The 21,130-nt window shown below is 45.5% G+C and overlaps 2 protein-coding genes across 4 annotated transcripts in view; both read right to left on the bottom strand.

The window, feature by feature from the left end:
- LOC142475204 (von Willebrand factor A domain-containing protein 5A-like) overlaps positions 1 to 21,130 on the bottom strand; it is a 354,651-nt gene that overhangs the window by 293,928 nt on the left and 39,593 nt on the right. The window lies entirely within an intron of this gene.
- Positions 1 to 21,130, bottom strand: part of LOC142475503 (von Willebrand factor A domain-containing protein 5A-like) — a 65,877-nt gene that overhangs the window by 5,123 nt on the left and 39,624 nt on the right. For both annotated transcript variants that reach the window (XM_075581390.1, XM_075581360.1), the window contains exons 14-17: positions 16,567 to 16,775; positions 13,598 to 13,738; positions 4,320 to 4,370; positions 2,663 to 2,817 (exon numbers count right to left, since the gene is read on the bottom strand). In XM_075581390.1, the coding sequence (XP_075437505.1) occupies positions 2,663 to 2,817; positions 4,320 to 4,370; positions 13,598 to 13,738; positions 16,567 to 16,775 (556 nt within the window). The remainder of the gene's footprint in view (positions 1 to 2,662; positions 2,818 to 4,319; positions 4,371 to 13,597; positions 13,739 to 16,566; positions 16,776 to 21,130) is intronic.

Raw genomic sequence — 21,130 nt, forward strand, 5'->3', positions numbered from 1 at the left:
AAGTCGTAGGGAACCAGGACTATGTTATGTCTTGGGTCCAACCACCCCCCCTGTCATTAGACAACTTTTAGTGGTGCAAGTCATAGCATATTTGTGGGCCCTGCATTTCCAGAATACTTATAAAATCATAAAAACAATTAGAATAAATTATATTGAAAAAAGGTACAAGAATAAATAAAGAAAAATATGGTGAGAAACACCCCAAGTTGTCAACTCCAGTGATGCCAGTCAGCAGTGAGGATGGCTTCTCCTGTACGTATTGTATTCTACAAGTTTAACTTGAAAAATGGCAAAGCCAGTGCCCCCCGGCACCTCCTGGGGTTATTTCCAGCCATGCATTGCCAGCCACCCCAGATGTGTAACCCAACTCAAAAGTTGCCTCTTGGTCACCCAGATTCGTGGACAGAGCGTGTAATTTGTGCAGACACTATGTTTTGTCCCAGTATGTGACATTTACACCTATGTAACATAAAGATACTCATTGTGATCATGAATGTATAAGAACACGAGTGACCACTTAACAGACATGGTGTGTTAGCCCAATGTTTCATTCTCCCAGCAGCACAGGACTTTTTGAGGGGTTGACATATCCCCCACATTAAAGGGATTTTGCCAACACACAGAAATAATTCATAGTCCCAGAAGAGAACATTTCCCAGAAAAAGTGGGTGTAAGGCCATGTATTTTTTTTAAATTAGAAATTGATACAGTCCTGGACCCCACTATACCCTTCCCCATGTCCTCTCAACTTTATCCTCTCAATGGGAGCCTAGATTGCTAATGTGGCTATCAAGAATAAGATAGAATAAAGATAAATATACAATATTAAAATACATGACACTCCCTTTCATTATCTTAGCAGTTAGTAAAGAATGCCCACCAACCCCCTGGGAAGCCTAACCTCCCTCCCCAGGGCAACTACTGCCGTTACTCCCGCCCTCTACCCACAACAAGAGTACCTCCCCACACACACCCACTAATGGGCATTAATTCAACTAGCCAGATGTGGCTAACAGGACTTTTGCACATTGAGAAGCGTTAAAAAGTACATTCAATACAAAATACATTACAATATATACTAACATAATAAAAACAAAGCCTTTAAATCCATTGATTGCCATTGTAGCTACCTGAACCCTCAACGGGGACCTAAATAGCCACACTGGCCTTTTTTTTTCTCTGGATGAACCTTTCCTGTGCTTTCTGTCTCCATCTGTTTCTTGCTGCCTCTTTCCTAAGATTTCTTTGTGTCTTTTGCTTTTTTTTATTCTTTAGTTTTGGATTTTTTTTGTACTACGACTCAAGTGCAGAAGCATACAGCCTGTTCCTATTCCCAAATCTATTTACACCCTTCCTCCCACAGTAGCCTTCTCTACAAATGTAATATTCATTTAAAAAAACAAAGCAAAAGAGACAAAGCAAACAGAGGAAAAGGCAACAAGAATCCGAGGCAGAAATCACAGGAAAGGTTTATCCAGGGAAACGGTCAGGATTCCCTCGTGCAATACTCCCCGTAGACCTGTAGGGGCGCACAAAGGAGTCGAGTTTAGGCCCAGGGCTGGTAGGAACTAGAATCTCCCATGATGCCAGTGGCCATCCTCGCTTAGGGTATATAAACCTCACCCAGCCTGTTAGTTGTTTCTTGTCAATGTTTTGGGTCGGTGAGCAGCAGTCTGGCTATTCTCTTGCCCCTTTGTCTTTCCCTGGATGCCATTACCTTGCACCTGGCTCTGCAGACCTTACAGGTACCTGTGTTTTGCCTCGTATTCCCCTTGTACTTCTTGCCTCCTGCTCTCTGTCTTTCCCTGGCTGCCATTACCTTGCATGTAGCTCTGCAGACTGTACAGGTCCCTCTGTTTTGCCTTGTATTCCCCTTGCACTTCCTGTCTGTCCCTAGCTACCTCACTTTTTGCCCCTCGCTCTGCAGGCTCAGTCTAAAGATACCATTTTTGTGTTTAGCTTTTCTCGTAAAGTACATTGGTGTGAGTATTAAACACGATCTATTTAACTTATATCAGTCTCGTGTTGTTTTGGGGGTTCCGTGATATCTCCGAGGGTTCTACACTCCTGATAGAAACAAAGAGACACAAAGCAAGAGAAAGCATGATGAGAGTGTCAGCAAGAAACAGAGAGACAGACCGCAGCGTGAACGGTCAGGGACACACAGATTAGATCACACTGTAAAGGGGCAGAAAGACAGAGACAGCAGTTAGACTTAGCCTATAATGTCTGTCTAATGGCGCCAAGTCCAGGAAGTGGTGCATATACTGTATGCGAGAATACACTCAGTCCGAGAAAAATTTTAAAAATCAGTTTTGGTTTCACTTTCAGAGAGTAAGAGAGAGACGGAGAGAGAGCGAGAAAGAGAGAGTAGGAGTGAAAGATGGAGAAGAGAGAAGAAAACAAAAGTGGGAGGAGAGAGTATTTCACTACCTATCTATTTCATCCTCTCTCTTCCCAATAAATCTTCCCTGGAGATCGCCTTCAGATGCACGGTCAGCTCTGACCTTGAGTTAGTCTCTTGACCTCTCTCTACTCTCAGGAACTAAACCATTGGATGCCGATCTTCTCTGATATTCTCGGTGCCTGTGGACTAAGTGCTACGTACAGTAACTTGCCAGCTCTGTATAACATTATTGCTATTTGTATTATCAGTAAGTACCGCTTTAGGCTTCTTTGCCTCCAGCTCCTTCTCAGATATTCCCAGGACAGAGGCCAAGCCTGAGCTGAGGTTCCAGGAGCCGTCAGCGTTCTGAAGAGAGATCAGCCTGAGGAAGGCAGGGGGTTCCGGCTTCTCAGGGGGGATGTTTCCTGATTCTGAGAAAAAAGAGATACTGTATGTAGCACTCCTGATAATGAATGTGAAGAAATGTGGTAAATTCCGCTGCTCCTAACCCATGGTCAGACTTGCTGCTATCGACGATGTCACAGTAAACACAGAAGAAGAAAGGACACTGCAGATTTTTGAAGAAAAAATAAATAAGGATTTATTCAGCCGTTAAGTACCGACGTCACTGCGGCCTTGTTCCAGGATATGGCTGAACCCATGTCATTCATTTTGAAGTGAAACTTCTTTAGCGGGACCAAATCGCTGTTTCTGGAGACGGAAGTGGGTTATGGAAATGACGTCGGTGCTGGCAGATGAAGCTGCCAGCCACGCACTTCCCTCCATGCCCACAGTCCATCTCTGCACAGGCGGCTCGGCGCGCACATGCGCAGTAGATGTCTCAGTCAGCGCACAGCAGGGTCCTCTGGCCTTTGCGCAGGCGCAGAAGAATACTCCGGCCGGTCTCCGTCGCGCATGAGCAGAGGCCTCTGGAGTGCTGCAGCCGTCAGGGCGTTGCGTTGGGCAGCAGCATCAGAGGAGAAGAGGACACGGAGCCAAGACTGCCCACCAACCCCCCCCATCCCCCCCCATCCCCCCCCAACCCAGCCCCCCACAGTTACACAGACACAGTCTCACTCACAGACAGTCTCACACACACACACACACTGTCACACACGCACACACACACAGTCTCACTCACACACATTGTCACACGCACACACACAAACTGTCTCACAAAAACACACACACAGTCAGTCTCACTCACTGTCTCACTCACACACAGTCACACTCACACACAGTCACAGTCACACACAGTCAGTCACAGACACACACACACACACACACACACTCACACACTCATGCACGCACACACACACACACACACACACACACACACACACACACACACACACACACACACACACACACACACACACACACACACACACACACACACACACACACACACACACACACACACACACACACACACACACACACTCAGTCTCACTCACAGTCAGTTTCACTCACAGTCAGTCTGTCATACACACACACTCACACACTGTCACACCCACCCTAAGTTAAATTTTTTAGTGTTTTGTCAATTAAATTGTATTTTGATTTTTAATTAAAAACATCACCAACACAAATACAATTTCTGTGACAAAAAAGTGACAAAAGACAAAGAAGTTTCACTCAAAATGCGTGTGCTCGGCACACACACACGGTTTTATTTTTTTCCTTCCAAAATCAAGTATGTCCTTTCTCCTTCTTTGTTTACGCCTAATTATGACACACACACACACACACACTACTGAGAGTGCTGCCATCTTTGTTTTCTGTTTCACACCAGCTTCCTTACATTGCACCTCCCGCTTCAACATGAATATGTTCATATTTTAAATGCATCTACACGTATATATTGATGTAACGCCTGATTTAGTTTCACAAAACAATAAAGTAAAACAAAGCTGTAATTTGGCACATTTACCTTCTTGGTGGGACAATTTTGCAGATTTGACGTTTAACTTCTTCTTTTTCTCTGAGGAGGACACAGGTAAGATGTTATGCGGATATACTGAACTACAAAATAGACTGGAAAAAAAACCCTTACTAAACAGAGCTTAACCTTGTGATGTGAATTACATGTGCAACATATACTATATTATGTGCAAAAAATGTGACCGACAAATGTTGAAAACCCAATTGTGATGACGAAAGGATGGAGCTGCCAAAGGCTTCCCACAATGCAAGTTACCTCCAACCTGCATACAATGTATGGTATAGGAAAAAAGGATAGCTGGCGCTCAAAATATCCCTATGTCCATATGGAACAGAGACAGTCTCTTAAGGTTCCCCCAGAGAGTCCAAATCTTTAAGATGGTAAACAGAGATATTCTTCACTGCTGCAACTTCTCAATCCATCTAGAAACGATAAAAAAGGCACAACCTTGCGCAGTACTCCTGATCTTAAAAGATTCCCTTTAGACAATAGGAAGTGCCCACTTACAAGAAATACTCTTGCTGAATACAGTTGAGACAATCTGTGCTTGATCCCCTTCTACATCCACTGGTACCACGAATCCCCCGAGTACTTTCTCAATCCCTTATTGCTCCGTCGTTTAAGAGTCTCCCAGATCACGTGGAACCCCAGAGAGAGAGGACTGCACAGATTTATTAAAAAACGGCTACAGCAAGCCTAAAATACCCTTACATGCACTCACATGATGACATGTAGTTTAAAACATTATAAGGATGCCGTCCGCAGTTGCATGGGAAATCCCTTGACTCCTCCGGTTGCGATAAGCGCTCTCACCGCCTTTCTCCAACCGGTCTGACACACGCGTGTTCCCCACTCGTTAGGCTGCGTTCCGGTACACAGCCAGCTAGCGTCGCACACTGTGCGCCTCCTGAGTCTCTAGGAGTCCCCTGCCGACGGCTCATCCAAGCTCCTCTCACCCTAACCTTAAACAACGGAGCAATAAGGGATTGAGAAAGTACTCGGGGGATTCGTGGTACCAGTGGATGTAGAAGGGGATCAAGCACAGATTGTCTCAACTGTATTCAGCAAGAGTATTCCTTGTAAGTGGGCACTTCCTATTGTCTAAAGGGAATCTTTTAAGATCAGGAGTACTGCGCAAGGTTGTGCCTTTTTTATCGTTTCTAGATGGATTGAGAAGTTGCAGCAGTGAAGAATATCTCTGTTTACCATCTTAAAGATTTGGACTCTCTGGGGGAACCTTAAGAGACTGTCTCTGTTCCATATGGACATAGGGATATTTTGAGCGCCAGCTATCCTTTGTTTCCTATACCAGATATACTGATAAACTTGCCTTTGGCATGTGTATTTAATGGACATTACACTTAAGAAGAAAGAGGTAGACGTACAGTATACCTGCATATACTAACTTTGTCCCAATATTGCAAGAAAACATTGATTCAAAGCGATTACACTAAAGGATCAGGCCACTATTGGCCGGCAAGATGCAGACTTAATAATGTAACACAGTTTGCCCCCTCTCAATCGCAGATAGGGTTTTCTAGGGGAAATGCTACTCTGGTTACGTATGGTGTAGTGTGGTGCACCTGCTGGCTTACAGGACTCCTGAGTCTCCCGCTTGGTGGTATTATGGGGAAGGTCAGGACAGGCTTCTGGGGTGGAGCCCAGTTCGTACTTACAGTGGCAGCGCCTCCATCTATTGCAGGCCCCAGGATATGGGGTGGAATCCCTACAGTAGAACGTCCCTCTCAGGGAGGAGAGATTCCAATCTCACACAGCGGTCTTTATGAATCAGGAACACTTTATTCACGACCCAGCAGCACACTGTACATCATACACAGCCACAGCAGTACAGCTCAGGAGTTCTCCCTCAGGATGGCCCTGGCCCTGCACTCCAAGTCAAGGGCACTGAAAGCAGGCCTAGCTCTTCCCTTACTCCCTGGTGGAGTAAAGGGAATAGTCTCCCTCCACTCCCCGAAGGGAGGGCCACAAACTGCCAGAGCCCTGCACAGTTGGGTATGGGTGACTATCCTCTCTCAAGTGGGAAGAGGAACTCACTAAATACAGGAAATGCAGTTCACTAAGACAGATTGAGCAAGAGCCCGCCCCTGTCCCTTATTGGACACAGGCCTGACTGCACTGCCTTCTCTGCCTCACTGATCTGCAGTGAGTGGGGAGAACCCATGATTACTCCTGGCAAACCTGCCCTTACCAGGGATTACTGCGCAGGAGGACAGAATAATAGCCCAAAACTTATCAGGGCTACAATAAATAATAATAACATTTGGCAAAAAATGGTGTCTTATCCTAAATAAATGTTCCGTGAATCTAATGCTATTCTTTATTGAGCAAGCTGGATCAGATCTGGACAAAGTTAGTACAGCTCAACCGTATAACCTTATAACGCTGTGGTCTGGGTCCAAAGTTAGTACTGAGATTTCTACGTGTTTATTTTATTTATAAAATGTTTTACCAGGACGTAACACCTCTCGTTTTCACGTATGTCCTGGGCATAGAGTTATGATGACAAATAATACATGGTTACAAATACAGTTACATATGTGAGCAGGGTATACATTATATACAAGACATTGCATGCACAGTTACAGATAATATATATTATAGGCGTATGTAATAGTTACAGACCACATTAAAATGTGAGACAGCCTTAGTTTTGAATGAACTTAGGCTGCGCTTATGGTGATGGTGACGGCGACAGCGATGCGACGTCGCAGCAAAACAAATGCATTGCCGTCGTCACGTGCGCTTATAGTAAGCGCGACGCGACGGCGTGATGGAGCGACGGATTGGTCGTGATCGCTGGAAGTCATCTCGATTTGATTTTCCAGCGACCGTCGCGTCGCCGGCTCTATAAGCGTACCCTTAGACTGGTGGCGGCTGTGCGAGTCTCCGGTAGACTGCTCCAGTTGTGGGGGGCACGGTAAGAGAAGGAGGAGCGGCCGGATACTTTGTTGAACCTTGGGACCATGAACAGTCTTTTGGAGTCAGATCTCAGGTGATATGACGTGTGAAAGAGAATACCTGGATACCCTTAAATCTGACAAAACCGCTGACTGGCGCCTTAAAATTCAAGTAATTTAAAGTAACTATGCACACCGGCACAAGCGTGAGTCTAAAGAGAAACGTAAAAAATAGGGGTTTCCAGTTGGTGTCTCATGGAAATGCAGACATCCATATACAAAGATCAGATTAGAACTAGGTCCTGTTCTGTCAACCCCGACACCAGCCTGACCTGCAAGCGCACACGCAACACGGGTGAGTGCACCTGATCCTCGCGCACTTGTTCAAGCAACACAGGTGGTCATTGTGTGTTGGAAGCCTCAACAATCTCTGTCACTGTCAGGGAGGAATCAGGCGAGGTCAATGACAAGGAGTAGAAAGCAGGGACAAATGTGACACTGACATCAGAGTTTCCAAACCAATGCTACTACCTGTTTCCTCTGAAACAGGCTGAACAGGCGAAGGAGCAGATGGTTCCTGAGGCACACACCCCGAGGTTGAAGCAGGCCCAGTACTAAGCCTACTCTACTAAGGAACATTCACTGGTACATCAACCACTGCTGAGGCTCTTCCACCTGCACTGCCAACTGAGCCTGGCAAAGCTGACCTCAGTCTCACAGGGGGGGCACGGGCAGAGCTGACCTCCTCAGTCTCACAGGGGGGGCACGGGCAGAGCTGACCTCCTCAGTCTCACAGGGGGGGCACGGGCAGAGCTGACCTCAGTCTCACAGGGGGGGCACGGGCAGAGCTGACCTCAGTCTCACAGGAGGGGCACGGGCAAAGCTGACCTCAGTCTCACAGGGGGGGCACGGGCAGAGCTGACCTCAGTCTCACAGGAGGGGCACGGGCAAAGCTGACCTCCTCAGTCTCACAGGGGGGGCACGGGCAGAGCTGACCTCAGTCTCACAGGAGGGGCACAGACAGAGCTGACCTCCTCAGTCTCACAGGAGGGACACGGGCAGAGCTGACCTCAGTCTCACATGAGGGGCACGGGCAGAGCTGACCTCCTCAGTCTCACAGGGGGGGCACGGGCAGAGCTGACCTCAGTCTCACAGGGGGGGCACGGGCAGAGCTGACCTCCTCAGTCTCACAGGAGGGGCATGGGCAGAGCTGACCTCCTCAGTCTCACAGGAGGGGCACGGGCAGAGCTGACCTCCTCAGTCTCACAGGAGGGGCACGGGCAGAGCTGACCTCAGTCTCACAGGAGGGGCAGAGCTGACCTCAGTCTCACAGGGGGGGCACGGGTTGAGCTGACCTCAGTCTCACAGGAGGGGCACGGGCAGAGCTGACCTCCTCAGTCTCACAGGAGGGGCCCGGGCAGAGCTGACCTCAGTCTCACAGGAGGGGCATGGGTTGAGATGACCTCAGTCTCACAGGAGGGGCATGGGCAGAGCTGACCTCCTCAGTCTCACAGGAGGGGCACGGGTTGAGCTGACCTCAGTCTCACAGGAGGGGCACGGGCAGAGCTGACCTCCTCAGTCTCACAGGAGGGGCCCGGGCAGAGCTGACCTCAGTCTCACAGGAGGGGCATGGGTTGAGATGACCTCAGTCTCACAGGAGGGGCATGGGCAGAGCTCCTCATGCCCTGCTGACTGCCACCACTCATAATAAAAATAATAATACAACATGTAACAAATAAAAGAACTAAGAGAAAATAATGTTTTAATTAAATAGAAAACAAAACCTAAAATTCAACAATTTACTGGGTGTGTGTCTCTGTGTATGTGTGTGCGTCTCTGTGTGTGTGTGTCTCTGTGTATGTGTGTGTGTGCGTCTCTGTGTGTGTGTGCACGTGTGTGTGTCTCTCTTTGTGTGTGTCTCTGGGGGGTTGTGTGTCCTTGTGTGTGTGTGTGTGTGTGTCGGTGTCCTGGTGTCTCTGTCTGTGTCTCTCTCTGTATCTGTGTGCATCTCTGTGTGACTGTGTCTGTCTGTGTGTGTGTCTCTGTGTGTCCTTGTGTGTCTGTGTGTGTCTGTGTGTGTGTCCTGGTGTCTCTCTGTGCGTGTATGTGTGTGTGTCTCTCTGTGTCTGTGTGTGTGTCTCTCTGTGTCTGTGTGTGTGTCTCTGTGTGTGTGTCCTGGTGTCTCTGTGTGTGTGTGTATGTGTATGTCTCTCTGTGTCTGTGTGTGTGTCTCTGTGTCGCTGTGTGTGTCCTTGTGTGTCTGTGTGTGTGTCTCTGTGTGTGTGTCCTGGTGTCTCTCTGTGTGTGTGTGTGTGTGTGTGTGTCTCTCTGTGTCTGTGTGTGTGTCTCTGTGTGGCTGTGTGTGTCCTTGTGTGTCTGTGTGTGTGTCTCCATGATTTCCCACACCAAATTCGATGTGCAGGAAAGAAGAGGGAGCAGCATTTTATACATCCGGTATGATTTTTACCGGGCGATTAATGTGCCGGCATTTGTTTTTAAAGTACTATGGCAGATTAAGCCGCCATACTTTTTTGAAGTGAAACCTTTTTTGAAGAAATCGCTGATTCTGGAGACGGAAGTGGGTTATGGAAATGACGTCAGTGCTGGCAGAAGAAGCCGCCAGCCACGCACTTACCTCCATGCCCACAGTCCATCTCTGCGCAGGCGGCTCGGCGCGCACATTCGCAGTAGACGTCACTCTTGCCATCAGTGCACAAGCGCACAACAGGGTCCTCGGGACTTTGCGCATGCGCAGAAGAATACTCCGGCCGGTCTCCGGCGCGCCGAGCAGCCGTCAGTGTGTCGCACTTGGGCAGCAGCATCAGAGCATGAGGACACAGAGCCAAGACCGCCCGCCAACCCCCCCCCCCACCAACCCAGCCCCCACAGTTACACACACTGTCACACACACACAAACGAGGAATTCACAATTAGTGCAAATAGCTAATACGGGGGGGGGGGGGTGTCGAGCACGCGCGTTCTAAATTACATTTTTTAGCGTTTGGTCAATTAAATTATATTTTGATTTTTAATTAAAAACATCCCCCACACTTACAATTTCTGTGACAAAACAGTGACAAAAGACAAAGAAGTTTCACTTAAAATGCGCGTGCTCGGCACACACACAGGTTTTTATTCTTACAATCCGACATCGGATTAGAAATAAACACGGTCTGTGGACAGGATTTAGGTTCATTCCGACGTTGGGTTATTCAGAATCCGAGAAACCGAGCCTCATAGAGGGATGTTAAATAATCCCCACAGGTAACATTGGTACAATCCAATGGGAAGGGGAGAGAATAACGAGAGAGTGAGAGAGAGGGAGAGAATAACACGAGAGAGAGGGAGAGAGAGAATAACACGAGAGAGAGAGAGAATAACACGAGAGAGAGAGAGGAGAGAGAATAACACGAGAGAGAGAGAGAAAGAGAGAGAGACTAACATGAGAGAGAGAATAACACGAGAGAGAGAATAACACGAGAGAGAGAGAGAGAGAATAACACACGAGAGAGAGAGAGAGAATAACACGAGAGAGAGAGAATAACACCAGAGAGAGAGAGAGAATAACACGAGAGAGAGAATAACACGAGAGAGAAAGAATAACACGAGAGAGAGAGAATAACACGAGAGAGAGAATAACACGAGAGAGAGAATAACACAAGAGAGAGAGAATAACACGAGAGAGAGAGAGAGAATAACACGAGAGAGAGAATAACACGAGAGAGAGAATAATAAGAGAGAGAGAGAATAACACGAGAGAGAGAGAGAGAGAATAACACGAGTGAGAGAGAGAGAGAGAGAGAGAACAACACGAGAGAGAGAATAACACGAGAGAGAGAGAGAATAACACGAGAGAGGGAATAACATGAGATAGAGAGAGAGAATAACACGAGAAAAAGAGAATAACACAAGAGAGAGAAGGAATAGCACGAGATAGAGAGAGAGAATAGCACGAGATAGAGAGAATAACACGAGAGAGAGAGAGAGAATAACACGAGATAGAGAGAGAGAATAACACGAGAGAGAATAACACGAGAGAGAGAATAACGATAGAGAGAGAGAATAACACGAGAGAGAATAACACGAGATAGAGAGAGAGAATAACACGAGATAGAGAGAGAGAATAACACGAGATAGAGAGAGAGAATAACACGAGAGAGAGAATAACACGAGAGAGAGAGAATAACATGAGATAGAGAGAGAATAACACGAGATAGAGAGAGAATAACACTAGAGAGAGAATAACACGAGAGAGAGAATAACACGAGAGAGAGAGAATAACACGAGAGAGAGAGAATAACACAAGAGAGAGAATAACACGAGAGAGAGTGAGAGAATAACACGAGAGAGAATAATACGAGAAAGAGAGAGAATAACACGAGAGAGAAAGAGACAGAGAGAATAACACGAGAGAGAGAATAACACGAGTGAGAGAGAGAGAGAGAGAATAACACGAGAGAGAAAATAACACGAGAGAGAGAGAGAGAGAATAACAAGAGATAGAGAGAGAGAATAACACGAGATAGAGAGAGAGAGAATAACACGAGAGAGAGAGAGAGAGAATAACACGAGAGAGAGAGAGAATAGCACGAGATAGAGAGAGAGAATAGCACGAGATAGAGAATAACACGAGAGAGAGAGAGAATAACACGAGAGAGAGAATAACACGAGAGAGAGAGAATAACACGAGATAGAGAGAGAGAATAACACGAGAGAGAGAGAATAACACGAGAGAGAGAGAGAATAACACGAGATAGAGAGAGAATAACACGAGAGAGAGAGAGAATAACACAAGAGAGAGAGAATAACACGAGAGAGAGAGAATAACACGAGATAGAGAGAGAGAATAACACGAGAGAGAATAACACGAGAGAGAGAATAACGAGAGAGAGAGAGAATAACACGAGAGAGAAAGAGAATAACACGAGATAGAGAGAGAGAATAACACGAGATAGAGAAAGAGAATAACACGAGAGAGAGATAATAACACGAGAGAGAGAGAATAACACGAGATAGAGAGAGAATAACACGAGAGAGAGAATAACATGAGAGAGAGAATAACACGAGAGAGAGAGAGAGAATAACACGAGAGAGAGAGAATAACACGAGAGAGAGAATAACACGAGAGAGTGAGAGAATAACACGAGAGAGAATAACACAAGAGAGAGAATAACATGAGAGAGAGAGAATAACACGAGAGAGAGAGAGTGAGAGAATAACACGAGAGAGAATAATACGAGAAAGAGAGAGAGAATAACACGAGAGAGAAAGAGACAGAGAGAATAACACGAGAGAGAGAATAACACGAGTGAGAGAGAGAGAGAGAGAGAATAACACGAGAGAGACAATAACACGAGAGAGAGAATAACAAGAGATAGAGAGAGAGAATAACACGAGATAGAGAGAGAGAATAACACGAGAGAGAGAGAGAATAACACGAGAGAGAGAGAGAGAATAGCACGAGATAGAGAGAGAGAATAGCACGAGATAGAGAGAGAGAATAAAACGAGAGAGAGAGAGAATAACACGAGAGAGAGAATAACACGAGAGAGAGAGAGAATAACACGAGAGAGAGAGAGAATAACACGAGATAGAGAGAGAATAACACGAGAGAGAGAGAGAATAACATGAGAGAGAGAGAGAATAACATGAGAGAGAGAGAGAATAACACGAGATAGAGAGAGAATAACATGAGAGAGAGAGAGAATAACACGAGAGAGAGAGAGAATAACACGAGAGAGAGAATAACACGAGAGAGAGAGAGAATAACATGAGAGAGAGAGAGAATAACACGAGATAGAGAGAGAATAACATGAGAGAGAGAGAGAATAACACGAGAGAGAGAATAACACGAGAGAGAATAACACGAGAGAGAGAGAATAACACGAGAGAGAATAACACGAGAGAGAGAGAGAATAACACGAGAGAGAGAGAATAACACGAGAGAGAGAGAGAGAATAACACGAGAGAGAGAGAAAAAGAATAACACGAGAGAGGATAACGAGAGAGAGAGAGAGGGGGACATGGAGATAAGAAGAGGAAACAAATTGGAGGGGGAGGGAGAGAGAGAGAGGGGGGGAAGGAAGAAAAAACAGATGGAGATAAGAAGGGAAAAGAACATTAAATAATTGGGGTGTTGGGGCGGGAAGACACATGGAGGAGAGAGGGAGAGAGAAAGAGATAGAGATACACAACAACAGAATGGAAACAGCAAGGGAGGAAGATGGAGAGGGGAAGAGATACTGCGGGAGATTAAAAGGGAGGCGGGGAGGGGGAGATGCTGCGGGAACACAATGGGGAAGCGCATAGAACATGTGTAATGTTATATAGAGAAGGTTGTAAACTCACCAGTACTTGTGACCTCTCTGCTATGTGAGGAGTTCCCGGCAGGGACCATTGACGGACTGCACATCATCTTACGCATTCTAGGGGCTCCGCAGGCCATTGCCATTGGTGTAGACATTTTACACATACGCATTCCGTACATAGCTGAAATATAACAGCAAAGCTAAGCCCCGGGAGACACGCACACACTCACTAATACTAAGCTTTAACACCGACAGCCTGCAGGAGAGAGGAAGGTGGGAAGCAGTCTGCTCACTAATATCATTATACACACTGCCCGCTCACTAATACCATTATTCACACTGCCCGCTCACTAACACCATTATACACACTGCCCGCTCACTAATACCATTATTCACACTGCCTGCTCACTAATACCATTATTCACACTGCCCGCTCACTAATACCATTATTCACACTGCCCGCTCACTAATACTAAGCTTTAACACGACAGCCTGCAAGAGAGAGGAAGGTGGGAAGCATGTCTGCTCACTAATACCATTATACACACTGCCCGCTCACTAATACCATTATACACACTGCCCGCTCACTAAGACCATTATTCACACTGCCCGCTCACTAATACCATTATTCACACTGCCCGCTCACTAACACCATTATACACACTGCCCGCTCACTAATACCATTATTCACACTGCCTGCTCACTAACACCATTATTCACACTGCCCGCTCACTAACACCATTATTCACACTGCCCGCTCACTAACACCATTATACACACTGCCCGCTCACTAATACTAAGCTTTAACACGACAGCCTGCAAGAGAGAGGAAGGTGGGAAGCATGTCTGCTCACTAATACCATTATACACACTGCCCGCTCACTAATACCATTATTCACACGGCCCGCTCACTAATACCATTATTCACACTGCCCGCTCACTAATACCATTATTCACACTGCCCGCTCACTAACACCATTATACACACTGCCAGCTCACTAATACCATTATTCACACTGCCCGCTCACTAACACCATTATTCACACTGCCCGCTCACTAACACCAGTATTCACACTGCCCGCTCACTAATACCATTATTCACACTGCCCGCTCAGTAATTCCATTATTCACACTGCCCGCTCACTAATACCATTTTTCACACTGCCCGCTCACTAATACCATTATCCCCACTGCCCGCTCACTAATCCCATTATTCACACTGCCCGCTCACTAATACCATTATTCACACTGCCCGCTCACTAATATCATTATTCACACTGCCCGCTCACTAATACCATTATTCACACGGCCCGCTCACTAATACCATTATTCACACAGCCCACTCACTAATATCATTATTCACATTGCCCGCTCACTAATACGATTATACACACGGCCCGCTCACTAATACCACTATGCTCACGGCCCACTCACTAATACCACTATTCACACGGCCAGCTCACTAATACCATTATTCACACTGCCCGCTCACTAATATCATTTTTCACACTGCCCGCTCACTAATACCATTATTCACACTGCCGCTCACTAATACCATTATTCACACTGCCTGCTAACTAACACCATTATACACACTGCCCACTCACTAATACCATTATACACACTGCCCGCTCACTAACACCATTATACACACTGCCCGCTCACTAATACTAAGCTTTAACACGACAGCCTGCAAGAGAGAGGAAGGTGGGAAGCATGTCTGCTCACTAATACCATTATACACACTGCCCGCTCACTAATACCATTATTCACACGGCCCGCTCACTAATACCATTATTCACACTGCCCGCTCACTAATACCATTATTCACACTGCCCGCTCACTAACACCATTATACACACTGCCAGCTCACTAATACCATTATTCACACTGCCCGCTCACTAACACCATTATTCACACTGCCCGCTCACTAACACCAGTATTCACACTGCCCGCTCACTAATACCATTATTCACACTGCCCGCTCAGTAATTCCATTATTCACACTGCCCGCTCACTAATACCATTTTTCACACTGCCCGCTCACTAATACCATTATCCCCACTGCCCGCTCACTAATCCCATTATTCACACTGCCCACTCACTAATACCATTATTCACACTGCCCACTCACTAATACCATTATACACACTGCCCGCTCACTAATACCATTATACACACTGCCCGCTCACTAACACCATTATTCACACTGCCCGCTCACTAATATCATTATTCACACTGCCCGCTCACTAATACCATTATTCACACGGCCCGCTCACTAATACCATTATTCACACAGCCCACTCACTAATATCATTATTCACATTGCCCGCTCACTAATACGATTATACACACGGCCCGCTCACTAATACCACTATGCTCACGGCCCACTCACTAATACCACTATTCACACGGCCAGCTCACTAATACCATTATTCACAATGCCCGCTCACTAATATCATTTTTCACACTGCCCGCTCACTAATACCATTATTCACACTGCCTGCTAACTAACACCATTATACACACTGCCCACTCACTAATACCATTATACACACTGCCCGCTCACTAACACCATTATACACACTGCCCGCTCACTATTACCATTATTCACACTGCCCGCTCACTAATACCATTATTCACACTGCCCGCTCCCTATTACCATTATTCACACTGCCCGCTCACTATTACCATTATTCACACTGCAAGCTCACTAATACTATTATTCACACTGCCCACTCACTATTACCATTATTCACACTGCCCGCTCACTGATACCATTATTCACACTGCCCGCTCACTATTACCATTATTCACACGGCCCGCTCACTAATACCATTATTCACACTGCCAGCTTCCCAGCTGGAAAAGTGCAGAAAAGAAAAAAACTGCCCTCTAGGGGCAGGAATGAGTCATTGCAGGATTCCCATACATTGCCCGTCCCTGCAGGGGGCACACGTGTGTAAGTGTGCCCCTGCAGTGTGCACACTGTCTGTGTAAGGTCCCTACCTGGAGTTGGGATGTCCCGGCGCACGGGGGGGCCCTGCACGGGCTGCTTGGTGTCCTTGTTGACAGCTACATAAGCTGTGAGAGAGGAGATCACTCCAGACTGGATGCTGGTCTCCAGGATCCTCTTCTTCACCTCCTCTGAGTCTCTGTCTGTCCCGTGTTCCAGCTCTGAGATCAGGGCCTTGGCTGCCAGCCTGTGTATGGTGGGGCTGAAAGGAGAGAGAGATCAAAGAGTGGAAGAGCTGGAGCCCTGTAAGCAAACAGGTTACATTGAAGAATCATACTGAGTATATCAATGCAACATCTGATTATACGATATGCTTCACAGAACCCCCAAAACAGAACCCCTTAATGCCCCATTAATCACACTAATAAGCAACACTCTAGTCTTTCCATCCACTCATTCAGTTTCTCTTGAGATTTGCTGGGGATCAGATGGAATCAGTGGGGCTCAGTAACGGTGATCCCTGGAGACCTATAGTAATGTTATTGGGTTCTTCTGCATGTGAAAGTTGGTGCTGTCCCTGGTGCTGTCCCTGATTCCTGACCAAAAAACAACCCAAAGTTACATACAGTACAATAGTTACATAGTAGATGAGGTTGAAAAAAGACGTGTCCATCAAGTTCAACCTATGCTAAATTTAGACGATAGATACTTATACTATATTTGTACTTACAGTATATTGATCCAGAAGAAGGCAAACAAAAAACCCTAGTGAAATATCATCCTATGCTATCTCATAAGGAGAAAAATACATTCCTTTCTTACTCCAATTATTGACAATTGGATTATTCCCTGGATCAACATCCTTCCCATGTATACTTATTAGTTATATCCCTGTATACCTTTCCTTTCTAAAAAGATGTCCACTTTTTTTGAACATATCTATTGTATCTGCCATCACAGTCTCTATGGGTAATGAATTCCACATTTTAACTGCCATTCCTTTGTTGCTGGTGAAAGGGATGACCCCGTATCCTTTCTACTGCCCTTGGGATGAATAGTTCTTTTTAAAGCTCCTTCTATTGTCCCTGAAAATATTTGGATATAGTTATCATATCCCCTCTAAATGCCTCTTTTCTAATGTAAACAAATCTAATTTAGCTAGCCTCTCTTCATAAACCAGATTGTCCATCCCCTTTATTAATTTGGTGGCTCTTCTCTTCACACTCTTGTTCCATAATGTCTTTTCTAAGGAGTGGCACCCAAAATTGTACTCCATCTTTAAGGTGTGGTCTTACCAATGCTTTGTAAAGGGGCATAATTATGTTTACTTCCCTTCCATCCATTGCCCGTTTAATGCAAGATAAGATCTTGTTTGCCTTTGCAGCTACTACATGACATTGGGCACTATTGCTAAGCCTGCTGTCTACAAGCACTCCTAAATCCTTCTCCATCAAGGATTCCCCCAATATATCTCCATTTAATTTGTAAGTCATTTGTTTATTCTTGTTTCCCACATGCATAATCTTACATTTATCTGTATTAAACCTCATCTGCCATTTACCTGCCCACATTTCCAGTCTCCCCAAGTCCTTCTGGAGAGAAATTACACCCTGCTCTGATTCTACTACCTTACACAATTTAGTATCATCAGCAAAGATGGGGACTTTGCTCTCGATGCTAACCTCAAGGTCAATAATAAACTAGTTAAAAAGCAGGGGTCCCAGTACCGATCCCTGAGGTACTCCACTCACGACTTTAGCCCAACCTGAAAAGTTCCATTTATGATATCTCTCTGTTGTCTGTCCTTTAACCAGTTTTCAATCCAGGTGCAAATATTTTTTACTGAGTCCAATTTTCTTTATTTTGTACACCAACCTCTTGTGTGAAACCGTATCAAAAGCCTTTGCAAAATCTAAGTAGACAACATTGACTGCATTACCCTGGTCTAAATTCCTACTTACCTCCTCAAAGAAACAAATAAGGTTAGTTTGGCATGATGTATCCTTCATAAATCCATGCTGACTATTACTAATAATTTTTTCCCCTTAAGTTATTCCTGAATATTATCCCGTACTAATTCTTCAAGTAATTTCCCTAACTATTGATGTAAGACATACAGGTCTGTAATTCCCCGGTTGTGATCTAGCTCCCTTTTTAAATATTGACACCACATATGCTTTACGCCAATCTAGTGGTACTGAGCCTGTGGAAATGGAGTCCTTGAATATTAAATATAATGGTTTTGCTATTACTGAGCTTAACTCCTTGAAAACTCCTGGATGTATGCCATCGGGACCGGGTGCCTTATTTTCAAGCCACATATGAACTTCTTCCTAAATTAATCAATAGTTCGTTAATATAGTGGTTGTGGCTTCCGCCTGCGGCACTACTATTGCAATTGATTGTTCCCAGAGGCAAATAATTTGTTTAATACCTCTGCTTTTTCCTTATCTCCAATAATCTGCCTGCCCGTCTCACACTGAAAGGGCCCTGTATTTTCTTTTCTAATTTGTTTATTATTAAGGTACTTAAAGAACATTTTAGGGTTGATCTTTCTTCTATTACAATCCTTTTTACATTATCCATTTTTGCTAATTTGATTGCCCTTTTGCAATTTTTGTTACATTCCTTATAATTCTGATACGATGTCTCCGTCCATTCTGACTTTAAGAGTCTAAACGCCTGCCTCTTCTTTTCCATTTCTTCTCCTACCTGTTTATTTAGCCACATTGGTTTAGACTTATTTCTTTTATATATATCTTGTGAGATATATATCCCCTATATCGTTTCTCGATGGGTCCCACACTTTTAGAAATTTCTGGACTGTGTCAGCTTGTACCCCTGTTAGTTTTTCCATAAGACAAACCCTCCAGAGTCTCGGTTTAACTACATCAAGGACTGGCTGTGATTTCGGTTTCCATGCCTTAGCTATTTCACACCTGGTGGCTGAATATATAGGTGTCAGTGGCTTATTTTATTTGCATATTTTCAATGTGTTTGCACAGCAGCGCTGTCCAAGGGTCCAGAGGGAAAAAAACAGAGGACCACCTGTGGTATTCCATGTGTGGCTTTCCATAGCTTTGTAACGTGTGGGCAGTTCCGCCACATACAGTACTGTATGTATAAATGGTCCCTGCTGGCCACATCCTCTTGAGCAAAGAGGTGAACCATTTCTAAAGAAGGTAGATCATCTTAATGGGGTATAATACCATTGGTGGAGCATTTTATAAGCGTTTTCTTTAATTAGAACACGTGGAGCTCTTTGCAATCCCTTAAAATATAGCTGAACTCTGCTATAATGCGGTCATCGGGATCCACCCGATACGACCACGTCATAACAGGGATCGTGATTTAAAAAAAAAAAAGAAGAGATGGTTGCCGCGATCAAGGGTTCCGCGTCCGCGAGAAGGGGAGAGCTGGGACAACTCTCCCAGCTCTCCCTGAGCCTGACGTCGCAGCGGCAGCCTCCCCCCCGCAGCACTTACCCGCATCAGCTGATCTGTGCAGAGAAGCTGTGAGTCTGTGAGAGGGGCGAGTGGGGGGAGGATCTCACGGGCCGGGCTGTCAGCTGTCTCTGAGTCCCCGGCCAGGAACTAGCTCCCTTCTCTCCTCCCCCCCAGCGGAGGTACGGGGAGGGAGAGATGTGTGTATGTGTGTGTGTATGAGTGTGGTGATGGGCAGGGGTGGATGGGATGGGATGTGCAGGGAGGGTGATGTGCAGGCAGGGGGGATGTGATGGTCAGGGGAGGATAGGATGTGCAGGGGGGGTGATTTGATGGGTGGGGGGGGGATGGGATGTGCAAGGGGGTGATGTGCAGGCAGGGGATGTGATGTGCAGGAAGGGGGATGTGATGGGCAGGGGGGATGGGATGCGATGTGCAGGTTGGTGATGTGCAGGAAGGGGGGATGTGATGTGCAGGGGAGTATTGTGTGTGTTCGTCCGTCCGTTAGCAATAAAGCTTTTTAATTGTTTTTTTTATATTTTGCTTTTAAAAAACGGGCGCCACGCTCACACCACGTTATAAGCGGATCCGCATAAAGTTACCAATGTGCAAAACATGGATTTTCTAAGTTCAGTCCAGATACGAACAATCCTGCCAAATGTAATTAAAATTAGTGCAGTTTTGAAAGGTTCAGACCACCATCTTGATTCCAAACAGACAAAAACCTGCTGCTCGATCACAGGAACCTTCATGAAAAATGGGCTTACGATATCTTAAGAGATGTCCAAATTCCTAGCGAACAGACAAACAGACAAACAACTTTCCAAAATATATAGTTCATGAGGTTGCCTAGCTACCTATTGCAAACGCTTTTTCCCTGCGCGTCCGCCAGGCTGTGATAGATCCAGTTACTATACTCACAGGCACCTGCAGAGGCGCCGGGGAGAGACCAGCGGGTGTCACAGCGAAATGACGTGAGGTGGCAATATATTATTTTTTTACCTCCCATAAAGTCATTAAATAATGTTTTACACTTTTTCCTGGCAAGTAAATGTGTCAGATTTTTACCAATCTCTTTTGTGATTAAGCATAAAGTCTCTCTTATTATTTTGCTCTTTGTTTGTCAAAAAATAAGTGAGATGTAATCGTTTTTTTGCTTGATATGTGGGGTTGT

This window comes from Ascaphus truei, chromosome 1 (assembly GCF_040206685.1).
Source record: "Ascaphus truei isolate aAscTru1 chromosome 1, aAscTru1.hap1, whole genome shotgun sequence".
NCBI classification, from domain to species: domain Eukaryota; kingdom Metazoa; phylum Chordata; class Amphibia; order Anura; family Ascaphidae; genus Ascaphus; species Ascaphus truei.